A 25,406-nucleotide genomic window follows, 5' to 3' on the forward strand; every position below is an offset into this window, starting at 1 on the left:
TTGGCATCTGAGCATGGATATAAAGTCATCAGGTAGATTTCAATGGTAATGTTTTTCACATCTACTAATTATTAAGGAGCAAATTTTTATGCTTTGAAGAATTTTTTTTCTTTATTTATATACCCACTTCCCAGGTAGCACCCCCCCATAGCCTCCCTCCCCCCACTAGAGCCCTTATACTCTGATATTCCTGCTACTGTCTGCTGTGTTGTCGGCACCCCCAGCCATTCCCCACTACTTGCCCTTCTGGTGAATCTAGTCAGCCTATCTAGAGGTCTTTGTTTTAGGAGGGTCAGCTGTTCCTCATCTAATGGTAATCAGTTGTCTATATTCCTTTGGATAAGATTGGGATCTGCTGTTCATGTTCCCAGTTCTGTGCTGGGTTACTGTCTGTGAATCCCTTTGGCCACACTGGCCAACAACTCAAAAGAAGGTATCACTTGTCTGGCATTGTTGCTTGTTACGTAGCCTTTAGCTATACATATGGACTCTTAACATACATAACTGAACAAGTTATGTTGGCCCATTTAATCTTTGGTTATACTTTCCTTTTGGGTGTTCAAAACCATACACAGTTGGCCCAGATAAACCAGTTTATTTTCACTCTTAAGGTCATTTGAGGATCTGTTCCTCAGGGGTCACATGGGTTTGGGAGGAGTCCCTGGCTCTTTCTTTTCTGTGTTGACCCTCCTCTTTATAGACTGGAAACTGGTTCAAGTCCATCTGGTGGGGTCTCCTCGGCCTCCTTGATCAAGAGGACAGGTGACCAAAAAAATATTTATCAGCCACTTGTGTTTCTTGTTTCAAGAACTCTCTTAAGTTCCATGCCCCAACTTCTAAATGGGTTGTTTGTTTTCTTGGTGTTTAGTTTGTTGTTGTTGTTGTTGTTGTTGTTGTTGTTTTTATATTTTAGACACCAACCCTCTTTCAGATGTATAGCTGATAAAGATGTATTTCCCATTCTGCAGGCTCCCTCTTCACTCAAAAGATAGTAGTTTTACTGTACACAAGATTTTCAGTTTCACAAGTTCCCATTTGTCAGTTGTTGGCCTAATACCTGCACTACCAGATTCCTATTAAGAAATTCCATTCTTGAATTTATGTGTTTAAGCATATTCCCTACTTTCTCATACAGATTCAGGGTATGAGGTCTTATGTTGAGGTCCTTGATCCATTTGGAGTTGAATTTTGTGCTGGTTGAAAGATAATGATTTAGTTTCGTTCTTCTACAAATATCTATCCAGTTTGACCAGCAAGGTATGTTGAAAATGCCGTCTTCCAGTGTGTGTTTTTGGCCTCTTTGTCAAAAACCAGGTGGTTGTACGGGTGTTGGATTATGTCTATTTCCTCAGTTCTATTCCATTGATCAATGTATCTGTTTTAATGTAAGAACCATGCTATTTTTATTACTATAGCTCTGTAATATAACTTGAAATCAGAGTTCATGATACCTAGCAGTGTTTTTACTGTTCAGGATTGTTTTGGCTATCCTGGCTCTTTTTTGTTTCCATTTGAATTTTAAGATTAATTTTTCAATTTCTGTGAAGATTTACATTGGAATTTTAATGGTAATTGCATTGAATTTGTAGATTGCTTTTGGTAGGATGACCATTTTAACAATATTAATACTACCAATTCATGAACATGGGAGGTCTTTTAATCTTCTGGTATCCTCTTCAAATGCTTTCTTCAGTGTCTTAAGCTTTCGTTATACATCTTTAATTTCCTTGGTGAGATGCATTCCAATGTTTTTTGAGGATATCATGAATGGGAATGTTTTCCTGATTTCTTAATCAGTATATTTATTGTTGATATGTAAGAAAGCTACTCCAGCCATCCTACTCCTGGCATAGTCCCAAAGGATTCTCTATCATGCTACAAAGATACTTGTTCATCCATGTTCATTGTTGTTTTATTCAAAACATCCATTAAATAGCAATATCCTAAATATCCAACAACTGATGAATGGATAATGGAAATCTGGCATTGTGGTGGTTTGAATGAGATATGTCCCCCATAGGCTCACATATTTGAATACTTGGCCCCAGTTGATGGCACTGTTTGTGGAGGTTTAAGAGGTGTGGACTTGCTAGAGGAAGCATATTATTCATTCCTCTGGAACTATAAGCCCAAATAAACTCTCCCTTCTTTAAGTTGCCTTGGTCATAGTGCTTTATCACAGCAAGAGAAAAATAACTAATATAGGTACATTTATACAATATTATTCAGTTGTAAAGAAAAATGAAATTATGAATTCTCAAGTAAATGAATAGAGCCAGAAATAATCATTCTGAAGGGGGTAACCCAGACCCAGAAAGAGAAATGCCACCTCTTCTCTCATATGTGGATGCTAGCTTTGAATCCTTAGATATATATGTTTAACGATAGAAGTCAGGAAACTAGTAAAAGGCAATGGGGGGGTCGACTTTTAAGGGAAGGAGACTAGAATACAAGTAGTATGAAGGGGCAAGGGATAATAAAGGAACAGGAAGGCTTAAGCTGGTTGTGGGATGGGAGGGCATGGTAGAACAGGGAATATGAGGGGAAAGATAACAATAAAGACTTTTGAAAATGCCATATGAAAATCTGCTAGGATTTCTTAAATTACATATACATACATATAAAAGGAGTTTAAATGGAGTTATTCTATATCACTATCTCAAACACCATAATATAGCAAATGAAAAGCCCAGTACCAAGTATGGGTTTCTTTTTTCAAGTTGTTGGTTTAGTGGTATCCCAAACACACCCCAAACATTACAGGCTATTGCCATTGCTCTTGGTTACCCTCTAGAATTTGATGGTAAGGCCCTGTTGCTGAAAATACCACATACTTGAGTCATAGGACATGGAGAATTCAAACTGATGTGGACCGGGAAGCCTCATCCCTACTGACTAGCCTTCATAGTACTAGAAGGCGCTAAGTACACTATGGGAGGAGAAAAGTAATCAACAGTCTTAACCAGCTGTGAATCCTGTGAGCTATACTAATGACTGACCTGGCAATACATGCCCACTGGTACAATAATGGCACAAATCTTATGGGAGTAAGCAACTACTTTCTGACTGAACTTAAAGCCCACCCCACAAGACAGAACGCAAGCTTGATACCATTAACTGAACAAAAAATCCATGTCTGGCCATGTAATAAGGCCCTAGGGAAGAACTTAATGCTATTATTTTGCTAAATGAACATAATATTAAACTGTTACCTAAGTGCTTATCTTTATACCTAAAAATTAGTACATATCTCTACTCTTGCTAGAGAAGATTTCTATTTTTTGTAGTAGATGGAGATTAATACAGAGACTCTTAACTAGTCAAGATGTATAGAAGAAGAAACTGAAGTACTCAGATCTAAATGGGACAGCTATATCACATCCCCTCCCCTAAGGTTCAAGGATTATTGTAGAATAGGGTGTGGAAAGATTACAAGAGTCAGAGGGAGTGCACATTTGCAGTAATATGGTATTTGCTGGAAATAACACCACCATTATACACATGAACTCATAGCAGGTGTGACTGCATGCACAAGGCCAACAGAAGATCAAGCAATCCAACAATCCTAGCATGGATGGGGTGGGACTTCTTCTGGATGAAGAATTGTTGGCAATTGATGACTGTTGTGGGAGGGAGCATCAATTTTCTTTGGTGATTTGGCCCCTGAGAGGCTACCTCTGCTCTAGTAGGTGGCCATACACCCATGCAGCACATATAGGCCACACTAAATGAACTCAATGAGCTTAAAATAAGAGTACATGATGTTAGAAGGTAAAATTGGTGGGGGAGATCAAGGAGAAATTTCAGGTAGAGGGAATGGGAGTGGGTTTGATCAAAATGCATTACATGTATGAAATTTTCACCATATATGTGTGTGTATTTATATATGTATATGTATAGCCAGGCACAGTGCCTTGTAAATCCCAGCTCTGAAGAGGTGGAAACAGGATCTCTGGATCCCTGGAGCTTTTTGGCTGGCCAGTCTAGTCGAAACTGCCAGCACCAGGTTAAGTGTCTCAAATAAGCAAGGGGAGAAAAACACAGACATCAATGCATCGCCTCCACATGGACTCATACCCACCCACCCACACATACACACACACACACACACACACACACACACACACACACACAAGAAACTAGTTTGGCAGTTTCTCATAATGTTTACTTGTTACATACCATAACTTGCCCAACATTTCACTCCTGTTTCATTTCTTATGAGAAATGAAAGAGTATGTTCATATAAAAGCTTGACTTCAGTGCCTATAACAGTTTTAGTTGTAGTAACCAAAAGCTGGAAACAACCTAATATGTCCATCACCAATATTATGCTAAGAAAGAGAAGCCAAAGAGTATATATTTTATGATTCTATTTATATACAATTCTGGAACATAAAAACTATAGGGACAGAAAGCATATCTGTGGTTAATTGAAATACAGAGGGCATCTGAAACCTAGCTAAATGGAAGGGATTACAAAAAGCATGAGAGGACCGGGAGGATTGTTCAGTAGATAAAGCCTTTACGTCACAAATATAAAACTTGTACCCATGTAAATTTTGAGTGTGCATGAAGCCTACCTGGAATTCCAGCTTTTGGAAAACAGAGTCAGTAAGCTGGCTAGCTGGCTAGCTAGACTAGTTGTATTGGTAAGCTCTAAGTTCAGTTAAGAGACCCTGCCTCAATGTATACAGTGGAATGCTACTAAGGCCTACATGCGTGAGCGTGCACAAACACACACACACACACACACACACAATTGTTTCTTAATAAGAGCATAAGGAAACCTTTGGGGGGGGCTTTTGGTATCTTCATTATTTTGATAGCGATGAGTGTCACAGTGTTTATGCATATGCCAAAATTTAACAAGTTTTATACTAAGATTAGCATATGCTTAAAGTGCCGTAAAATAACCTCTGTGGATAAAAGTGAATCTGGTCATAATTTTAGCCATAATTCGTGTTAAGTTTCAGTAGTTTTTAAGAGAAAAGGTATAGGCTTTAAGGCAGGAGTTAAGGGAAAGAAGTTAGACAACAGGAGTTATGTTTAGATGGCCCTTTGCCAGCCCTCTTTTTCAGGTGAAATTTATCAGGGACTGGTTTTAATTTGGATTTCTCTTCCCATGTTTCTGGTTGATTTTGAAATGGCCATATGATTATTTTATATCTTATAAAGTTGTACATGTGTGTGGTTTTTAAAAGTATGAATTATGTACCCAAAAGCTTACAATGTAAACAACGCACTGTTCCAACCCTCCTCCCTATCTTAATCCCATGACATTATTACCTTTCACTCTATTAACTATCTCTGTGTAGTTCCTCTGGCAACTGCTTCCATGTAATCTGCTATTTCTTGATTTATCTAATTCAGGCATTAATAAATTTTTGATGTGATAAATGAGGCTTTATATCACTGTTCCTCCATTGTGTCTCAGTATAGTTACTGTGTTCTTAACTTCATTTGTTTGTTTGGGGAACAACCTTTCTTGTTGAAAAAAAATATAGACAGTATCTCTTGAGAAGCCATTAGTTCGCTTGTCTTCCTTCTGTCTCTTATCCCTTCAACCAATCAACTCTTTTCTTTTTTATTTTATTATTTTTATTTTATGTGTGTGACTGTATTGCCTGCATGTATGTAAGTGCACCCGTGTTGTGCAATGCTCACGTCAGAAGAGGGTGTCAGATCCCCTGGAACTGGAATTAAAGATGGTTGTTAGGTGCCATGTGGGTGCTGGGAATCGAACCCAGGTCCTCTGGAAGAACATTCAGTGCTCTTAAGCACTGAGTCATTTCTCAAGCCCCCACAATCAACTCGTGTTGATTTGTACTTTTACTTTATAGATTGCCAAGGGGGATAACATTTATGATTTGTTCTACATCTATAAATATCTCCATAACTAAGATCCTATGCTTTTATATTTTGGCTAATTCTGTAAGTCGAAAATCAGTGTATGGTATTTATACTATTGTTAACTATTAAAATTTTTCTCTCCTGTCAAGTTTTAAAATAGTATTATACTTCTTAATTTGTGTAACTTTTTAAAATTTTCTGATTACCCCTTTTATTGTATTTTCTATGACATCTGTAAGTTTCTCTAATTTCTTAATGATGGATAGAGTTGTAAGCCCCTCTCCCCTTCTTTTTCTTGGTTGCTGTTCTAGTTGGGTTTAATTGTCAGCTTGACATAGCCTACAGTCATCTGAGAGGAAAGCCTTGATTCAGGAATAGCCTAAATTATATTGACCTGTGAGCATGTCCATGAGAATTGTCTTGATTGATGATTAATGTGGGAGGGCCCAGCCCACTGTGGGCAGTACTATCCCTAGGCCAGTGCCCTGGGCTGTATAAGAAAGTCAGCTAAGCAGGAGTCTGCCAGTGAACCAACAAGCAGCATCCTACATGGTTTCTGGTGTACATTCTTGGCTGACAGTGAGTTCCCTGTCCAGAGGAATACTGTGTGGAGTAGCAAGTAGTCTGGCCTTGAGTTCCTTCCCTGACTTCCTTCAATGATGAACTATGACCTGGAAGTGTAAGTCAAATAAGCACTTTCTTCCCCAAGCTGCTTTTGGTCAGTGTTTTATCACAGCAACAGAGAGGAAACTAGAACAGGCACTTTCCTTTTTAGAGCCTTGTTTGTTTCGATTTGGATCTTGTACTCTTTAGGCCTGCTGTGCATCTGTCAACCTTGGGCTTGCTTTCATTAGTTTCTGGTTTTAGGTCCACTGTTTCCAGAATCCAACATATGTGGCAGTCTTTCTTTATTCTCTCATTTTTCTGGAATATATCCCTAAGCAACTCTTTAGGCATAGAGTGTAAAATGTGAAGTTTGAGTATCTATAATCTAAAAATGTCTTTCTTTTGCTAACTGACTCAATTTATAATTAGGAACCAAATTATGTTTTTAGAATACTTTTTCTTCATATCTTTGAAGGTATTTCTCCACTATTTTCTCTAACAACCATTTTTTATAAGATGACCAATCCATTCCAAATTTTGTCCATTTAACTATTGTTTTTCCTTTCTGAAAGCTTTTAGAGTTTTTATCTTTGATTTTCTAGAATTTTATAATATGCCTAGGAGTTGAGGGAAATGCCTACCTAGCTTACTCCAGATATGAAGTCTGTAAGCCAGTAAGTCACACCCATCTATTTACATAGTCATTGTGCTAGGGGACCTATAAATTCCAGAATGTAGATGTCTGCTGTAGAGCAGCAACATTCATACTGGCTGCCTAAGTTTTTTCACAATTTATCTAGTCTCTTTAGGAAAAAAAAAACTTTCTGGTTTTTGGACTTGGGACTAAATGCCTGATTCTTAGAGATTCCATACACAGGGGGAAGAGGTGCTTATTCAATATACAATTTTTCAATGAATTTCTCACATTTCATCCTCATACACAGCCCTCTTTTGTGGTAGTGGGACTTGAACCCAGGACCTCTTGCATGCTATGGAAGTTCTACCACTGAGCTATATCCCCAGCACTTTACTCACATTTTCATTTGTCCTTTCTAATTTTTTATTGCTTTTTTATGTGTATTTCATACAAAAAAATCTCAAACACTCTTAATCATCTTTATATCCCCATCCCCACTGGCACCCTCCCATAGCCTGCCCCCCACTGGAGCCCATATACTTTGTCATCCATGTTACTGCTCACTGTGTTGTCAGTGCCCCCAGCCATTCCCCAGTGCAAGTCCATCTGCTGAGTCTAGTCAGCCTATCTAGAGTCCCTTGTTTTAGGAAGATCAGCTCTTATTCATCTAGCAGCAATCAGCTACCAACATTCCTTTAGATAAGATTGGGGTCTGCCCTTTATTTTCCCAGCTCTATGCTGGGTTACCATCTGCCGGACTGTCTGCATGGAACTTGTGTATGCTGACACCTATGCCATAGAATCATATGAGCAGGTCCCCAGGAGCTTGTAGGACTGTGTTTCCATATGGTCATGCACCTCCTCCCTGTCCTTTCTAATTTTTAAACTACTCTGTCATCCTCCAGGGCAGATCTATATCCTCCCAAGCTGTAAGCCCCTTCTGATACTTTCTCCTTTTTAGTCCATCTTTATTAGTGAATATCCTACCAACTTTCCGTCTTTCAGAAATATATTAAAATTTCTTTTCTGCTGATTTCTTGTCTCAATCTCTTGATTATATCATCTTTTTGTTTAATGTCATTTAAACAGGGTCTGGAGAGGCACTGGAGTGAAAATGATTTGGTTAGTCAGCTACCTTGATCTAGATGTCTATATTCTTGTTAAATTTTGAAGTTTATATTTTACAGTTTCTTTTGGAAAATGTTTAGAATTAGGGGCAATTAGCTATGAACTGGAAAAATCTGCATTGTTTATATATTCGTAGAAATTTGAGGATTCGTTAGGGTTAAAGTTCTATGAAAGTGATTAGTAAGCTGTGATGAAATCTAATTCTCCATTGCTTCTTGGCTTTAGTCCCTAGCACTAACTATTAAATGATGAATATGCATAAAATTGACTCAAAGGAGAACAATATTCTGTCATCCTCATCTGGTTTCTTTTTGGGTGCATAGCTCTGTTGAGATACTATGGAAAAGAGCATGAGGCTTGCTTTACTCTCTGTTGTCAGCGCAAGTGAAAGGCAGAAATTTTCTTCTGGAAAAAATAGCATTTCCACAGAAACACTGTAGTACTGGCTTCTAATCAGCAGCCATATTGAAATTTTTTCCTCTCTCAACATTACAGCTACTGAAACAGTATTGACCTGCCATTGTGTCACAGAACAAGTTATTCGGTATTTGCTTTACCAGGAGACCGGGCCACACTTGAACAAAAGAGGCATGAAAATGCCAAGTTAACTGAGAGTAGAATTTCATCTTTGGATTTTTCCAGTCTCACAGTGGTCCTTCTTTCTAGCCTTCCAATTTTCTTGCCAATTCTTTTATACTCTTGGTAATTCTAGTATTACAGTATGTAAAATTCTGATTTTGAGCTAGGTGTGGTGGTCCACACCTTCAATCCCAGCACTGGGGAGGGAGAGGCAGGCAGATCTCTGTGAGCTCAAGACTAACCTGGTGTACATAACAAGTTCTACGCCAGCTGGAGCTGGGGCTACAGGGAGACTGTGTCTCAAAAAATTCTGAATTTGAGCCCCAGGTCTTTTATTGTTTTTCTAATCCTCAGATTTGTTTCAGGTACTTATTCTGTGTTGAATCTCTGATGATTATATCACCAGTGATTAACCTGCCTGCCCTTAAGATACTTATATCTTATATTCTTCGAGCTCATCCTCTGATCTCCCACTTCCTTCTCTCTCTCTCTCTCTCTCTCTCTCTCTCTCTCTCTCCTTCCTCAGGACCCTCCTACCTAGCCTTTTGAGTACTTGGATTACAGATATGCAACACCATACTTCTGTGAGATTCATTTTCTATATTCTCATTTTAGAGAGCCAGACTTGAATTAATGGTCCCCACCAGTCACTTGTCTTTGTTCATATTCTTGACATCCACCTATCTTATAGGTGTTTCTTTCTTATCTCAACTGTGATTATAGCAGTTGAACTCTACAACTTATCTCAGTATCAACTTAAACTGAATATGAGTTATCTTTCCCTAAAATTATCTCCACTAGTTTTTCTAGAGTATTTAAATTTTTTCCCATCCTAGAATCAATAGTCATATGTTCCTTAATTCGGTTCTTACCCATTCCTCTCCTAAAAGATCTCATGGTTGCCACTTTCTCTCTATTCACAGGCTTCTTCACTTTTACCCTCCTTCCATATTTGGTCTTGAATATGGTGGTCAAATATGTTTTAATTTAGGTTGTTTCTGTGGCTTTGGTCTCCGTGGGAAACAAAATAGATTTTGTAAGATGCTGCTGACAGTGAATTTTTGAACAGAGGGAGAAAGTCCTAGTTTAAATTAGATGGATTACAAAAGCAATCTCATTTTGGTCATTTTGCTACTCTAGCCTAAATTAATTGGGCTTTGTAAAGTTGGGCACTATTATAAACTTTTCAGTAAACTTTAAAGAATTCATAATCAAGAAGATGTATTTGAGCTAAGGTTTCCTTAATCCAGATTGCAGCTAATTTTAATCTGATGCTGATCCGACTCACAAATGGTAAGCTTTAGTGATTTTCAGGTATTAAAAATGGAGGTGCCTTTTTGTTCCCTTCTATACCAAAGCATTTTGAATTTAGAAGTATGAAGACTTATAAATTAAATAAGCAAACAACTCCTAAGGGAAGGAAGTGATGTCCAGTATATATTATTGTCCTCCTAATTAAAAGTGTCACTACTGATTTCGCCAATACTTCAGGAGAACAAAGACTAAATCTTCAAGCCAAAGTCTTTTATATATGACATATATACACACTGCTTTTTGATTTGTGTCTGCAGATGCTATTTGTAAGCCTGTCACTGCCTATATTTCTGTGTTCAACTTGTGGTCAGCTGAAAACCTTTTTCAAAAATATTTTCCAAATTCCATATTGTTGTATTCCTAGCTGGTCTCTGCTGCTGTTTTCCCCAGCAGCCCACAGCTATGTCATGTTATTTGAAGCCTTCCTTTAGTATATCCTTTACAATATGTCTTATGTTGTGCCTGCCTGTGGTTATGCCATAAAGCTCACCATCCCAAAGATGTTTGGGTATCCTCTCTCATTGCATCTCCACACATGTCACCAATGAACATTCTTTAATGCTGATAGACCAGCTGACTTCCAGAATCTCAGTAGTGGTGGTCCTCTCTTGCCATTTCATATTAAGCATAGTTCTAACTCTAACAGATCAATGAGGTAAATGTGACATTTGTGGTGGTTATGAATTTCAATGTCACATAAAAGCTGGACACAGCTTGTATTGTCCATTGATGCAAATCAATTTGGTAAGCTTGTCTTTTTCTGCCTCTGTTCTGGATGTTAGAAATAGAGCTAAAAATAGGAAATGAAAAGCTGGAGGAGGGATCCATTTCTTCCTCTTGCATTAGTAGTTATGTGTTTATAATCACTCACCTTTCTCCTTGATATGCATCTTAAACATATTTCACACTTGTCTAGAGGACAAGTCTAAACCCATTCTGAACCCTCTTGGAGGATCCTATGAGGAGAAGAAAATTATTGTTAAGAAGTATAAGGCATTATTTGGTAAAAGCTAGATAACTTGCATGGCCCCAAAATATGAAGTAAGAACATTGATTTGGTCTGTTGTACAATTTCATACTGATACAGCACTATAATAATCTCCCCAAGGAAAGATACTGTTCTTTTAATTTTGCAGTAACTTGTATTGTTGTACAGTGATTTGTTTTTTGTCAGACTGCCTAGGAAGCACAATTCAGTAACTGCTTTTAGCTCTATATGATGAAAAATATTCATTGTGTTTAGCTTCCACGTTTAGTTTTACTACATAATTTCAGTAATCTTCCAACATATCTACAACAGGGATGCTAAAACCTGGCACCCAAATCAGAGATGTCCAAGGTGCCTATTTCATTTGGTATATGAGCTGATTGCTGCCACTCCCACTCGGCCAGGGGTAGCTCCCATGGGATGCTTAGATCAATGTTGAATGTTCTTGTTTGCTCACTTCCAGAAACTGTCACACCACACTGTTCAGAAATCAGCACATATTCTGCCTCCTTTCTTTTCACTGTGTTTGAAACTTTTCTGTCTCCTGTTATGAAGTGCTGTTGTCACACTACAAAGAAACACAGTATTATTTGCATTTTCTCTGAGTGTTAAAGATACTGTCTAGTTATATGCCTTCCGCATGCTGAGTACTCAATGTCCATTCAAAAGACAACACTAATTGACCCTCCCCAGACTGTTATAATCAAGGCATGTTGAATTCAGAGCTCTTAATAAGATTAGAAGTGTGTTTGAGGCCACACTTTGATTCATTTTATGTCTGTGATGCAATGTTGCTTCATTAATTAGTATAGAGATACTTGTTTCTTACTATGATGGAATCACTTGAAGATTTTTCTGAGTAAGTTATAGCTCAGTAGTAGAATGCTTACCTATCGTGTTCCATATCTGTCACTACAAAAAAATCCACTTAATTTCAGAGCATAAAGAAATAAGAAAAGTAGATTAAATAAATAATTCCAGAATATTGGAAGAGAAACTTTTTTAAAGTAAATGATATGCTAATGTTAAAAAGCCTGGTATGTTCCTGTCTCTCACTGAAAGTGATAAAGTATTGATTTTTTGTAAACAAATTAAGATTACAGAAGAAAAGGTGTAAAAATAGCTGTACAGGAGCCCTATTTTACCAACTTGGAGGGTGGTAATATAGCATTTTCAGTTAAGAATTGCTTAAGGAGTGAAGAATACAGAAGTTTCTGAACGTGTAACTCAAGGACTATCTGTTTTAGAATCCTCTAATGAGCAAATCCAAATTTAGATTGAGTATGCTTGAGGTGGAACCCTAGAATCAGACTTCAATTTCTAGGGTTCCACCTCAAGCATACTCAATCTAAATTTGGGACTGTGGAAGCCTGGGATTCTGCTCTTTAATATTCATATGTAGTGATTCTGACATATGCCAAGGTTTGAAAACACTGACCTCTCACTCTTAGGACCCCATTGATTTGATTCCCACTAGTCGTGCATTTAGTCCTTAGCTTATATCTCCATGGTTGGTCTCCAAAATAGGCTCAATTAGGATGAAATTATATCATGACTTTAAGGAATGTGTTGGTGATAGTTTGTGCTACCATTTGAATATGGACCCTCCAAAAATTCATGTTGCCAATAAGATAGCATCATGGAGTGAGGCTTTAAGATATAATTATGTTATGAGAGTTCCTTCCTCATGAATGGTTCCTAGAAAAAAAGAATCTTATGAAACATTCAGCTCTCTTTCTCTTCTACTTTCCACCATGTAAAGACACAGCATTCCTTCCTACTGGAGGTTGCATCCATAAAGCACCTTCTCAGAAGCAGAGAGCAGCCCTCACCAGTCAAATGAATTTGCTGGCATCTTAATCTGATCTTCCTAAATTCCATAAATGTGATAAAATAAAATTCTGTACTTTATAAGTTACCAGTTTCAAGTGTTTTGTTATCAGAATAGATAAACTAAGATAATTTGGGAGGGGGCTGGAGAGATGGCTCAGCGGTTAAGAACACTGCTCTTACAGAGGACTTGGGTTCGATTCCCAGTGCCCACATGGCACCTAACAACTGTCCTTAACTCCAGTTTCAGGAGATCTGACGCCTTCTTCCAACCTCTGTGGGCATTACACAACACGGATGAACCTACCTACATGCAAGCAATACACACATACACACAAAATAATAAATAAAATATTTTTTAAAATAAGTAATTATGTTATTCTTTTAATAGATACTTACCAGGGGCCTACTGTGTGCTGAGACCAGGCCTAGGCACGTGTTATACAAAAATGGATGATGTGGGCTCCTTTCCTCAAAAGACTTGTGAGTCATTTCCTGTGAATCATCTAGTACAATCAAGTACATTAGTAATGAAATAGAAAAATGAATTAAATTCATTCTATGCCATGTGAAAACATATCCAATAAATTTGTGGGTTTTGATATTAGAAAAATATGTTTGTAGTAATATCTAGGGAGTCGCTAACAATAATGCATTTATCCTTCATTTCTCACTGTTAACAAATTGTTTCTAGCTGAGATCCTTGTAATCTGCAGGTGCTGTTTACCATGTGATTTTACCATAAAAAAACAAGAATGTAATCACTTAATAAAGTGTAAAGAATTAGATTTTCTTTCACTTAAGCAAAATGCCTGACTCTGGCCAACATTCCGGATGCCTTCTCCCTTGTGCAATAGGAAAGCAATATTCTAAAAGAGAAGGCTATTTTGTTCATATTGTAGAACTTGCCTCTGGAGGCCATGCTAACAAATGCAAAACTAAAACTAGAATGCAAACTTTCTTCTGTGAGCAGCCACTGATTTTTTTTTTTTTTTGTCTTCGCCATTGTACTATACAGAAGATAGTTTTCCATCTTACCTCTAATTGAAACTCAAATAAGGGCACTGTGAATAGGGAACAGTTTTTATTTAAAAGTGTTTTACACTGTTTTCTTCCAACTTCCCGGGAGGGGACCACAGCTCCAGGAAACACCATTTAAAAACTAAGCTTGCTGCCTGTTTACTGTTTATACATGAGCCTAATCAGTGTTTTCATTAGATTTTTCATTTTAATTTGCAGTAAACTTTAAGAATCTAGACAAGAAGTAGGTGAATTGAAATCTAGTAATTGACAGCAAGGTGACAAGAACGTCCCTGAAGCTGTGGTCCCCTCCTATGAACTGGAACTCTGAGCCCCTCCTGTCATCTTGGAGCTGTCGTCTCCTCCTGTGAACTTGGAACTGAGGTCCTGCCCTGTGAGCTACAGTTGTCTCCCTCCATGAATCTGGAGCTGTGTTCCCCTCTTGTGAGCTGTGGTCACCCTCTCCCCCACCTCCTGAGAGCAGGAGCTGTGGTTCCCTGCTCTGAGCTGGAGTTATGGACCCCCTGAAGCTTGGTCCCCTCACATAGGCCTGGAGCTTTGGTCCCCTACCATAAGACACAGTTTCACATTCATCTGATGGTAAGCTGATAATGGAGCAGAGTGGAGGATGGAGGACTTCCAGATGTTGGACAACTGTTTCTGTCTTCTCTGAGTAACTACATTCCCCACAGCCTCGTCCCCTGAGGTCCCTGGTTTTACATGGCAGAAGTTTTGCCTCTTATGCTGGGGACAGGGGAGATGTCTGTTATTTGCATAGTCTGGTCTAGGGAGGACTGGGTCTCTAAAACAGACCTCCCACCTCACCTGAGGGCCAGCTGTGGTCTTCACTCCACACGTGGTCCTGGATATCTAGGCCTTGATGTTGCACCTCTCCCATTCCCAGGCACCAAGAGGTTTTCCATTATTATTCTTCTACAGCTCCAGGTTGCCTCCACCTATGCCCTAACTGAACTTCTAGAGATAAATCACAATCTGAGAAGTTAACAAAAGAAAGTGCTATAATAACTAAACTGATATAATTTTCAAATTAAAAATATGTAATTATATCTTAGAACATAAATTTGAAATTCTATGTCTACTATAATTATTTACTATCATTTACTGACAACACTGTATTACCCAGCTTCATTAATAATGTGAGATTTCTCATTATTCCTATAATGTGAGTTTGCCATTCACTTCCTTTCCAAATTCTCCAACCTATACAAAAATCTTCCAATGTCATCATGTTACTTCTTAAAGAAATCAATGCTAATAAAATATTTTAAAATTTAAAAAAAGCTTTAAGAACTCAAAAACCAACCACAAAAAAACAGTTTTCTGTTCATCTGATTGAATAAAATAAAAAGTACTGACAATACCAAGTATTGGTTAAGATGTAGAGCACTGGGACTCCCATTGATGGTGGGCATATGAAAGGGTAGGGTCACTCTGGAAATAATTCGGCACATTCTTACAACAAATATTTATCATATAAACAAGAGGTTCCATTCCTCTAGCCAAGAAAAATGAAGACATATCCACATAAGATTTACACATAAATTTTCATATCAGTTTTATTCATTATAACCCCATTATATTCATTACTACTTGTTGAGCTTTTGTCAGTTAATGGCTGCTGGGGGAGAAAGACTCATTTTTCTTCAGAGATGTAACCACTGGTAAGAAGCCCATGCTTCAGTGATAACCCCATACCAGTGCATATATAAGCAACCCTAATTAAACTCAGTGGGTAATATAAATAAATAGAGAAAAATAAACATATGAAACCAGGAAGGTGGGCCTTGAGGAAGAAGAGATTGAGAGGGAGTAAGAGAAGGGAATGGGGTGAATATGATGAGAATACATTATATACATGTATGAAGTTGTCAAAGAAAAAAATTTAAGTGATAGGACCTTATAATAAAATAACACTCAGCACTAAAAAGGAATGGTGTACTTACAGAACAGCATGAATTAATCTCATAGGCATTATATAGACTGAAAAATCATAGTCATATACAAGAATGATGTTGTTTAAGTCTAATCTAGAATGGGAGAAACCAAACTATGGTGATATAAATCAAAACTGTAGTTGCCCTGAGGCAAATGATACTGGAGAATTACTGGAAGGGGCACAAGGGAAATTTGTTTAGTGATGGAAATGTTCTATATCTGGAGCTGGGTGGAGGTTACAAAGATGTGTGTGTTTATCAAATCTCTTGCTTAAAAATGGCATTTTATTATATGTGAAGTATATCTCAAATTTTTGTAGGGTTAAAAAAGTTAGAAATGGGAAAAACCCTTCAAATAATCCTCTGCTGTAGGATCAAGTATAAATTCCTTAACATGAACTAATTTCTTAACACTTAACATCCTTGGTTCATTCCCCATCTCCTACCAATTATTCTAAGTAACTTATAGTTCTAAACAGTGACATTCTCTCTTTTTCTCTGAAACTTTAAAAACAATGCTCTTTTCATCTGGAATTCCTTTTCCATCTCCCATTCATCACTAAATCTTTGACATCATTCAGGATTTTAAAAAGGTAGCACCTCCTCCAAGAAGCCTCATCTACTCCCAGTCTGTATTAGATGTTTCCTCTCTTGCTCCTAGACAGTCTTAAACTCCTTTCTAACAAAGTATGTATTAGCCTGTAATGTAATTATAATAACAAAAAACCTCTCAGAATTATAGAAGGGCCAATTTTTGTACAAGCAAATAGTCCTCCACATATTATGTAAGCTTTGAATTGAGATGAAATTTTATGCAAAATATGATCATCTTAGGACTCAATGTTATCAAATAAATACTTATGTTTCAGAATGATTGATGGTCTTTAGGGGTTTGTTTTGGGGGGGTAGGAGGGTTGGTTTGAGTTCTTGTTCTGCTTGTTTGGTTGGTTGGTTGGTTGGTTGGTTGGTTGATTGGTTGATTTCAAGACAGTTTGATTAAGTAACTCAGCTTGGCCTTGAACTTGCCATCCTCATGCCTCAACCTAGAGATGGCTACAATTACAAATATCAGCCACCACACCTTCATATGATTGAGATTTTATTTCAAATGTCAATTTAGTTTCATATTATTAGTAGTCCATTAGCTTACATGATAGTTTGAATGAGAATTGTCCCCCATAGGCTCCAAGTACTTGAGCTCTTGGTTAGTTGGTGGTGCTGTTTGGGGAGGGTTATAGAAAATTTAGAAAAGGTGGGTTTGCTGGGGGAAGTATGTCACTGGAAGGAGGTGTTGAGAATTTATAGCCCAGTCTCCCACTTTCACTTTCTCTCTCTCTCTCTCTCTCTCTCTCTCTCTCTCTCTCTCTTTCTCTTTCTCTCTCTCTCTCTCTCTCTCTCTCTCTCTCTCTCTCTCTCTCTCTCTCTCTCCTCCCTCCTTCCCTCTCCCCTCTCTCTGTCTGTACCTCCCTCCCTCCCTCTGTCCCTCCCTCTCCCTCTTCTCTTCCTGGGCATTTGTGAAGATGTGAGCACTACTCATTTTTCTACTCCAGCTGCCTTCTGCCATGTCCCCCACACACACCATGGTGAACTCTTGTCCCTCAGGAGCCATAAGCCAAACAAACTGTTCCTTCTATAAGTTGCCTTGCTCATGGTGTCCTATCACAGCAACAGAAAAGTAACTAGTACAGCTTATCTATATTGTGGGTTAAGTGACTTTCTGTAGACCTAGCAAAACTTTATTATATCCATTTGATGGCAAAATATATTTTTTAATTTTTAATTAATTTTTTATTTTATGTGTATAGAGGGTTTAGTCTACATTTAACTGCATGTATGCCATGTCCACAGAGACCAGAAGAGGGCATGAGGTTCCCCCAGAATGATGTTATGGACAGTTATTAGCCTTTGGATGGGTGCTGGGAACCAAACCTGGGTCCTCTGCAGGAGCAGCCAGTTCTTTTAACCACTGAGACATCTGTCCAGCACTGAACAATCCCCCAAGCTCCAATTTTTTGACATTCGAAAGTGACCATGTCTTTTTTATATATAAACGCTTGCAGTTTTTATCTTTGACAACTTCATGCATGTATACAATGTATTGTGAACATATTCATCCTCCATTGCCCTCTATTTCTCCCCAGCACTCCTGCTGATCCCATTCTTCTCCCCAACTAGGCCTTTCCTGCTTTCATTTTTGTGTGTGTATGATATATTGAGTTTAATTTGGGTTACTCGTATGAGCGTGGGTAAGGGGTTCCTTCCTGGAGCATGGACAACTTACCACTGTCTACATCTCTGAAGAAAATTACTCTCTCTCCCCCTGCAACCATAAACGATTAATATTTCCTTGGGGGAGGTGGAACCTCATGAGTCCTTCCTCCATCTGTGGAGGAGGAATCCAATCTTACTGAAGAATCCAATCTTGTGCAGGTAGCCACAGCTGCTGTCATGAATGCAATGGCCATATCGTATCCCGAAGACAGCATTTCATAGCACTACTTCTCAAGCTCCAGATCTTATTCTTTCTGTCTGTCCCCTCTTTGAAGATGTTCCCTGGGCATTGGAGGAAGTGATATAAATTTTCATTTAGGTATGAGCACTCAGAGTCACTTATTCTCAGCCCTTTAACCAGTTATGAGTCTCTACATTAATTGCCACCCACTGGAGAAAAAGCTTCTCTGACCAAGAGTGAGAGCAGCACTGGTCTATAGGTTAAAACAGACATATTTAGAAGGCAGTTGGACTACATGTCCATTTAGGAAGATATCAACAATAAGTGCCCCCACCCTCCAGGGCCTGCAACTTCTTTAGCCATGGACTTTTGACCAGGTTTACAGTACCAAGCAATTATTCCCTCCTGTGAGGTAGTCCTCAAGTTGAATCAGAAAGCAATTGGTTACTGCCCTAGTTTGCTTTCTGTTGTTGTGATAAATACCATACGACTAAAAGCAACTTGCGGAGGAAAGGATTTATTTCATCTTACAACTCCCAGGTCACAGTCCATCAGAAGGAATTCAAGAGAGGAACTCAAGGGTTCCAGGCCCGAAGCAGTGCCCATGGAGTAACTGTGCTTACTGGCTTGCTCCCCCTGGCTTGCTCAGCTTCCTTTCTTATACAGCCCAGGCCCACCTGCCCAGGGATGTTAGCACCCACCATGTGCTGGCCCTCCTACCTCTATCAGCAATCAAGAAAATGCCACACAGCCATGCCCACAGGGAATTCTGATGGAAGAAATTCCTTAACTGAGATCCCTCTTCCCTGGTAGGTTTGTGTCACATTGATAGCTGAAGCTAACTACAAGAATTACCCCCTACTATTACACCAGTGAGCTTATCTTGTCTGGAAGGTTAATATTGTGGCATGCATATTTCCACAACTGGGTAGGATCATCAATAACTTTTCTTCCAGCAGCCTGCATAGCACCTTCCTGTACTCTGAGAGCTAGAGAGTAGGAAGGAAATTTGATTTATCTGAGTCCTATAAGCAAATTGTGTGGTGGGTATCTTCATCTATAGGGTCTTACCATCTAGCTGTGGTGGGTAACCGAAAGCCATGGCCATAGCCTGTATAGTTTTAGAAGCCTCTGGGACCTCCCTGAAAAATGGCCATTCCATGTGAACCTAAATGTTTTGAAATGCAGTGTGATTGTTAATTTATATTTATTATTTGATATTTAATAAATGAATGTATCCTGCTAGATGACTGTGTCTTAAAGCTATTGGATATAATTGTTTGCTATAAAAAATATTGGAATTTTAAGAAAGTTTGTGTACAATGTTAGGGCTTGGTTCCAACCCATTTTCCCAACTAATAGGATATGCACCAGACATAAAGACTCTGAAATTATTATTTTTTGAAGTAACACTAGAATGAAAACACATTCGTTTCTCCTTTTTCTTAAGTTTCAAAATAATTTAGTTTCATCATATTTTCACTGAAACGAAAACCGTTTGTTTCAGTAGGCAAAATTGAATAAAATAGGTTCTATATCAAATAGAAATATCATGTATCAATGAAAAAGAATCTAATTATTTTCACTATAGAAAGATATATCAATTCAATGGGTAGTCATTAAGAAACTCTTAAAATAATAATAAAGCATTGAAACCTAAAAAACTAAATAAAAATAATAGCAATAGCTAACATTTATTGAATAAGTATTATATTATGGGTAATGTGCTAATCCTAGAACTGATTTATGAACAAAGTGCAGTTGTCCCTACTTTCAGATGAGGAAATTAAAGCTTAAGGAATTTTTAAAGTTACACAGCTAGTAAGTGGTACAGTTGGGCTTAGAATCACTCAGGTCTAAAAGTCTGTCCATTGTTTACCTTATGCACATCTTTTCACTGCAGTAAAGTACTCATGCTAAAAGATTTTGACTCCATTCAGTAAGTATATACTTAAGCTATGATTATTGTTTGTGAAACCAGACCCATTTACATATGAAACATACTGTATTATTCTAAGAGTAATAAGACAGCTTAGGACCAAATGGCAAAATGAATATTTTTAACAAAACACTTATTTTATTCAGATACATTATTGTATGAACATTTAATAGTTGAGAATAGACACGCATAGGTTTTTCTGTAAAAATACTGAACAAAATAGGAAAAATAATCAACTTTTGTATTTGACTGACATTCGTCTTATAGACCACCTGTGGTGTTGGAGTTTAGGAAAGGCAGAGAATAATTGTGCACTTTGTTATGACTAATTCCATTAAGATCATCGACATTCATAGCACTCCAGTATTGGGTGTTCAGCAATCTAGGAAAAAATAAGAAAACACAGCATGAATAAGAATATGGCAAAAGTCCGGTATATGATAACATCCAAGGGGGAATAGCAAATTCAAGGGTAGTTTTTGGATGGACATCAGTAATATGGGAGATTTGTGTAATAGAAATTTCTGTAATAGAAATTTGTGCCCCCCCCAAATTTTTGGACAAATGTAACCTGATGGATTGTTCACTAAATATTCAGAACAGAAGAGAGTGGATTCAAAGATTAACCAAAATTTTATGCCTACATGATTGCAATAATGTGTCAGAAATAAAGTCATTTATGCAGTGGAGGGAAATATAGCCTCAGACTTTAGATATATTGAATTTAATGTAAAGGTGGACCATCTATTGAGAGCTAGTTTTGTTTTATGTTGGGCATAGATAACTAAGGTCAACCCTTGACTCATCTACTTGGTATTTTTACAGATGGCCCTCCTGAATTTCTTCTTCCCTGATGAAAAATCATATTCTGAAGAGGAAAGTAGGCGTGTTCGCCGCAATAAAAGAAGCAAAAGCAGTGAAGGAGCAGATGGTAAGTCTATTGAAATGATCCTTTATCACTTTAGAGTTATATGTTAATAAAATACCCTTCGTCATCTCATATATTATCTGAAGATCATAGATATCTCCAGCCTAACCTTTCACATAGACCTAATTATATATACAAGGGTCCTCCATCCTCTAACCTCAGAAATGTTCAGTCCCTTCTCAGTGTGTGTGAAGGCCATGGTAGCATATATATCTCTCAGAGTCACTCTCAAAAAGACCTCCTCTTTTCTGGGGTCATACCATATCTCAGGATAACCAAGAGAATTCAGTCCTAATTTTGGAATTGTTAGAGTATTTTGCCATGTTGGCACTTCTATATATTATTTCCAATGATAATCATAACAATGTTGATATCTGTTACTTTGTCAAAATTTGAACTGAAGCTCGTACCATGACACTGTAAGTTCCTTGAGGACAGGAATTCATTTTCCTTTATATAGGACTAAAATGTGGGCTAGTTTTCACCTCACTGTTGGTGGTGTAACATAACTTGATAATGCCCTATTCAGTTAGGCAGTGACTCACCAGTGAAAACCATCACCATTATGGGTATAATAGCTTTGAGTTAACTAGGAGTATATTCTGTAGGATGGCAGAATGTTGAACTAGCTCCTGGTCAAGGTCTTTGAATCACTCATTTCAGTATTACTCTGTCCGTTGCCAGAGTGCTACTCCTTTGGCTCAGAGGTTTATAGGATGCATATCTCTGGGCTGTTTCAAAGCCATCTGGATTCAAAGACAGTGTGTGTCTGGCTACATCTGCCGATGATATGTGTCTGTAGGGGATTAGAAAGCAATATGATTTTATAAAGATGAAAATGAGATTTTTAAGCTGACATTTGTCAGTGTGAGTAAGGGCCAATGATGGAAGCAGTTCCAAAAAATGGGAGCAATTGAAGAAATGGGGCCAGGACTGCCTTGGAGTTCAGAGTAAGGAGTACCTTAGGATCCCAGAATTGTTGAAGTTACTTGCTTTTTCACCTGGAAAACTAGAACCATTTCATTAGAAGCGATAAGTGTCCCAATGAGTTAAAGGTGCCAAGCCATTTAAATCCTCTTCTGTTTAACCATTCTTGCTGCTTTACCAAATATATGCTGTATTTATCTAAGACATTCTTCAAATATTTACTAAGTAAATAGAGCCAGTTTATGTAACACTAGAATAGAAGTACCATAAGAATATTTGTGTTTGATTAATGTTTATTTTCTTACTGCCTAGAAAAGGACCTGGTACATGACAGAGCCTCAATAAACGTTCCTTTTTCCCCAAGGGGCTTTACTTTTTTAGTGCAGAGACAGATATATAGGAAAGGGTGATAAGAGCTGTGAAGAAAAATGTAGAAGAGAAAGAAGACAAAAGACTGCTAGAATATGCTCTAAGGTGATCAAGAAAGGTCTCTGTGATATGGGAACATTTAAGAATAGACCTGAATGAGGGGACAAAAGCAACAGAAAATGCAAGAGTTCTGAAACAAACAAATGTCTGATACATTACAGAAATATCAGTATGACTGAAATCAGAGTAAGAAAGAGAAAGAAGATGAAGGCAGACAGTAAAATCCAATCTAGAGCTTTTTTGAGCCAAAGTAAGGATTCTGTTTTTTTATTCTACATGAGATTGGGAAACACTGAATGACTTTAAACAGAGGAATAACAGGATTTGACCTCGGTTTTAACATAATCCTTCTGATTTTTCTATTCAAAATGATTCAGAAAGTAAGGACAGGAGCAGGGGGACTCCAAGGAGATGATATACAAACATGACAGTGGCTTATAATAAGATGGAGGTAGTATGGCTGGTAAGAAGTGGTCTGGTTCTGAAAAGATTTTAAAAGAATAGCTGATAGGATTTTGAGATTAATTGAAGGATATGAGAGATATAGAAGAGCCAAGAATGAACTCCAGAGTTTGGGACATAAGAAACTAAACGAGTAGAATTGTATTTCTGTGATGGGGAAAAACAAGGAAGGAGGAGTATAGAGGTTTATGGGGAAAGAATCAAGAATCTAGACTAGTAGCAGAAGGAGGAGAGGAGTAATAATGGAGGGTATGGGTGATGAATACTGTCCAAGTATACAATATACTTGAAAGAAATTGTCTTTCTGAAACCAATTATTATATACAATGATATATGCCAATAATGTTTAGTTTAAACGACCAAAACCTATCAATTTAGTTATACCTGTTAAGTTTGAGGTGCCTGTTAGACAGCCAAGCAGATAGAATTATCACTATCTCAAGGTAATGCATTGTCTCTTTTATGCAAATAAAGGACTTCCCATAGAAGCAGTGAGTTAGACTCTAAACTCTTCTGGACAAGCTAAGAGGTAGGAATAGGTTAAGTCACTGTGCACTAAGTTAAACCAAAAAAGAAAAGAAACCAAATGCCCAAAGGGAGAAAAACTTATCAGGAAATAATTTTAAATCTATAGGTTACTTGATTACATGATATTTTATAATACAAATTTAGATTATCTGTTTCAAGGTAGCCTTACAAGTGTCAAAAAAAGGATTTGCATTGAATAGTTAAGAAAGTTAAGAAGAGTTTATTATTTCAGAAAAAAAAATCATTCACACAGGTCAAAACTCAAAACAAGAGCCAGCAAGATGGCTCAGCAAGTAAAGGTGCTTGCTGCCAAGCCTGACAATCTGAGTTTGATCCCCAGGACTCACATGGTGGAAGGAGAGAACTGACTCTTACAAGTTATCCTTTGACCTCCACATGTGCTTGGTGGCCCCCCACCCTGTGTATGCATGCATGTATGTACACACACACACACACACACACACACACACAGTGTTGAGGCTGAAGAGGTGACTCTTCAGAAGGGCACTTGCTGCCCTTCCAGAGGACCTGAGTTTAATTCCCAGCACCCACTTCATGCAACTCACAATTGCCTGTAACTCTAGTTCCAGAAGATAAAACACCTTCTTCTGGCCTCTGTAGACACCTGCTACACACACCTGGTACACAGACATCCAGTCAGGTGCACACACATAAAATACAATAAAAATAAAATATTTTTAAATGAAATTAATGTTAAGGAACTTTTTAAAAAGACAATAGCTATTTCCAGAGTGTGTACAATATTTCTTAGCCACCACTGAAAAATGATTGGGTTCATCTCAGTCTCTCAATTCTGATTATCAGTAAAGGCATTGACTCATAAACAGTAGCCCAAACACAAGGTTATTTCTCTTCCAGTGTAAATTTTGTGACTTCATAATATCAACTCTTAGAAAACAAATGAAGTTCTTTTTCTTTAATAAATCTCTACATTAAATTCATGCCTTTTGTCTTGATTGACCATAATCTTCCCAGATACTTTCTATTTTATTTATGCTAATCATATGACAGCTTTTGGTCACTGTTATTCTTCTGTGAGGGAGTCACGACAGTTCCAGAAATCTGTGTCAAGATTTTCTGATAAAGCCCATTCTCTGAAGTAATAACAGCTCTAGGTGGCATGCTTGGTCATCTGTTGCAAGGTATTACATGGAATGTAGAATGCGTTCATGAGGTCTTAGAATCAGATAATATTAACCCAGGATTATCAAGGAGTTTCCATAGTTTAAAAACATCATTGAAAAACACCCATTCTCTTCCTATAGGGGTCAGTGAAAATTTTATTACTCCATACCCATCTGTCCTTGGTATTTCTGTCTCCATAAGGGAAAAAGTGCAGTATGGTGTAATAGAAGAAGTACTTGACAAAGTTACAATCTAGGGATGTCAATTATGATGTCCCTACCACATTACCTGTCATAAGACCTTGGAGAAGTCACATTCCTCTCAGCTTCCATTTCCTTATCTTTAAAATAGGAACAATGAACCTGGCTTACCTCATGCAGTTATGATATTGATCAAAACTATTAATAAATAAAAAACTTTAAAAATTTAAATTATTAAATACTTTTACTATGTTCTCTCAGACATTTGGGAGTTGCCTAGTCAAATTTTAGACAACTCTTATAATTTCTTCAATGATGCTGTCTTGACCTACCTCAAGACAAATGATTGATCACACCTGCACATTTTTCCATGCCAGTCCCTCACACTATATGATTGTCTATCTCTCTCTCTCTCTCTCTCTCTCTCTCTCTCTCTCTCTCTCTCTCTCTCTCTCCCCCCAAATATCTCCCCCCGAGAGAGGAAAAAA

The 25,406-nt window shown here is 37.8% G+C and overlaps 1 protein-coding gene across 2 annotated transcripts in view; it reads left to right on the forward strand.

Annotated features, from left to right (window-relative positions):
• Positions 1–25,406, forward strand: part of Eda (ectodysplasin A) — a 434,058-nt gene that overhangs the window by 317,060 nt on the left and 91,592 nt on the right. For both annotated transcript variants that reach the window (XM_008844375.3, XM_008844376.3), the window contains exon 2: positions 21,124–21,229. In XM_008844375.3, the coding sequence (XP_008842597.1) occupies positions 21,124–21,229 (106 nt within the window). The remainder of the gene's footprint in view (positions 1–21,123; positions 21,230–25,406) is intronic.

Source organism: Nannospalax galili, unplaced genomic scaffold, assembly GCF_000622305.1.
Source record: "Nannospalax galili isolate Female #2095 unplaced genomic scaffold, S.galili_v1.0 scaffold280, whole genome shotgun sequence".
Classification (NCBI taxonomy): domain Eukaryota; kingdom Metazoa; phylum Chordata; class Mammalia; order Rodentia; family Spalacidae; genus Nannospalax; species Nannospalax galili.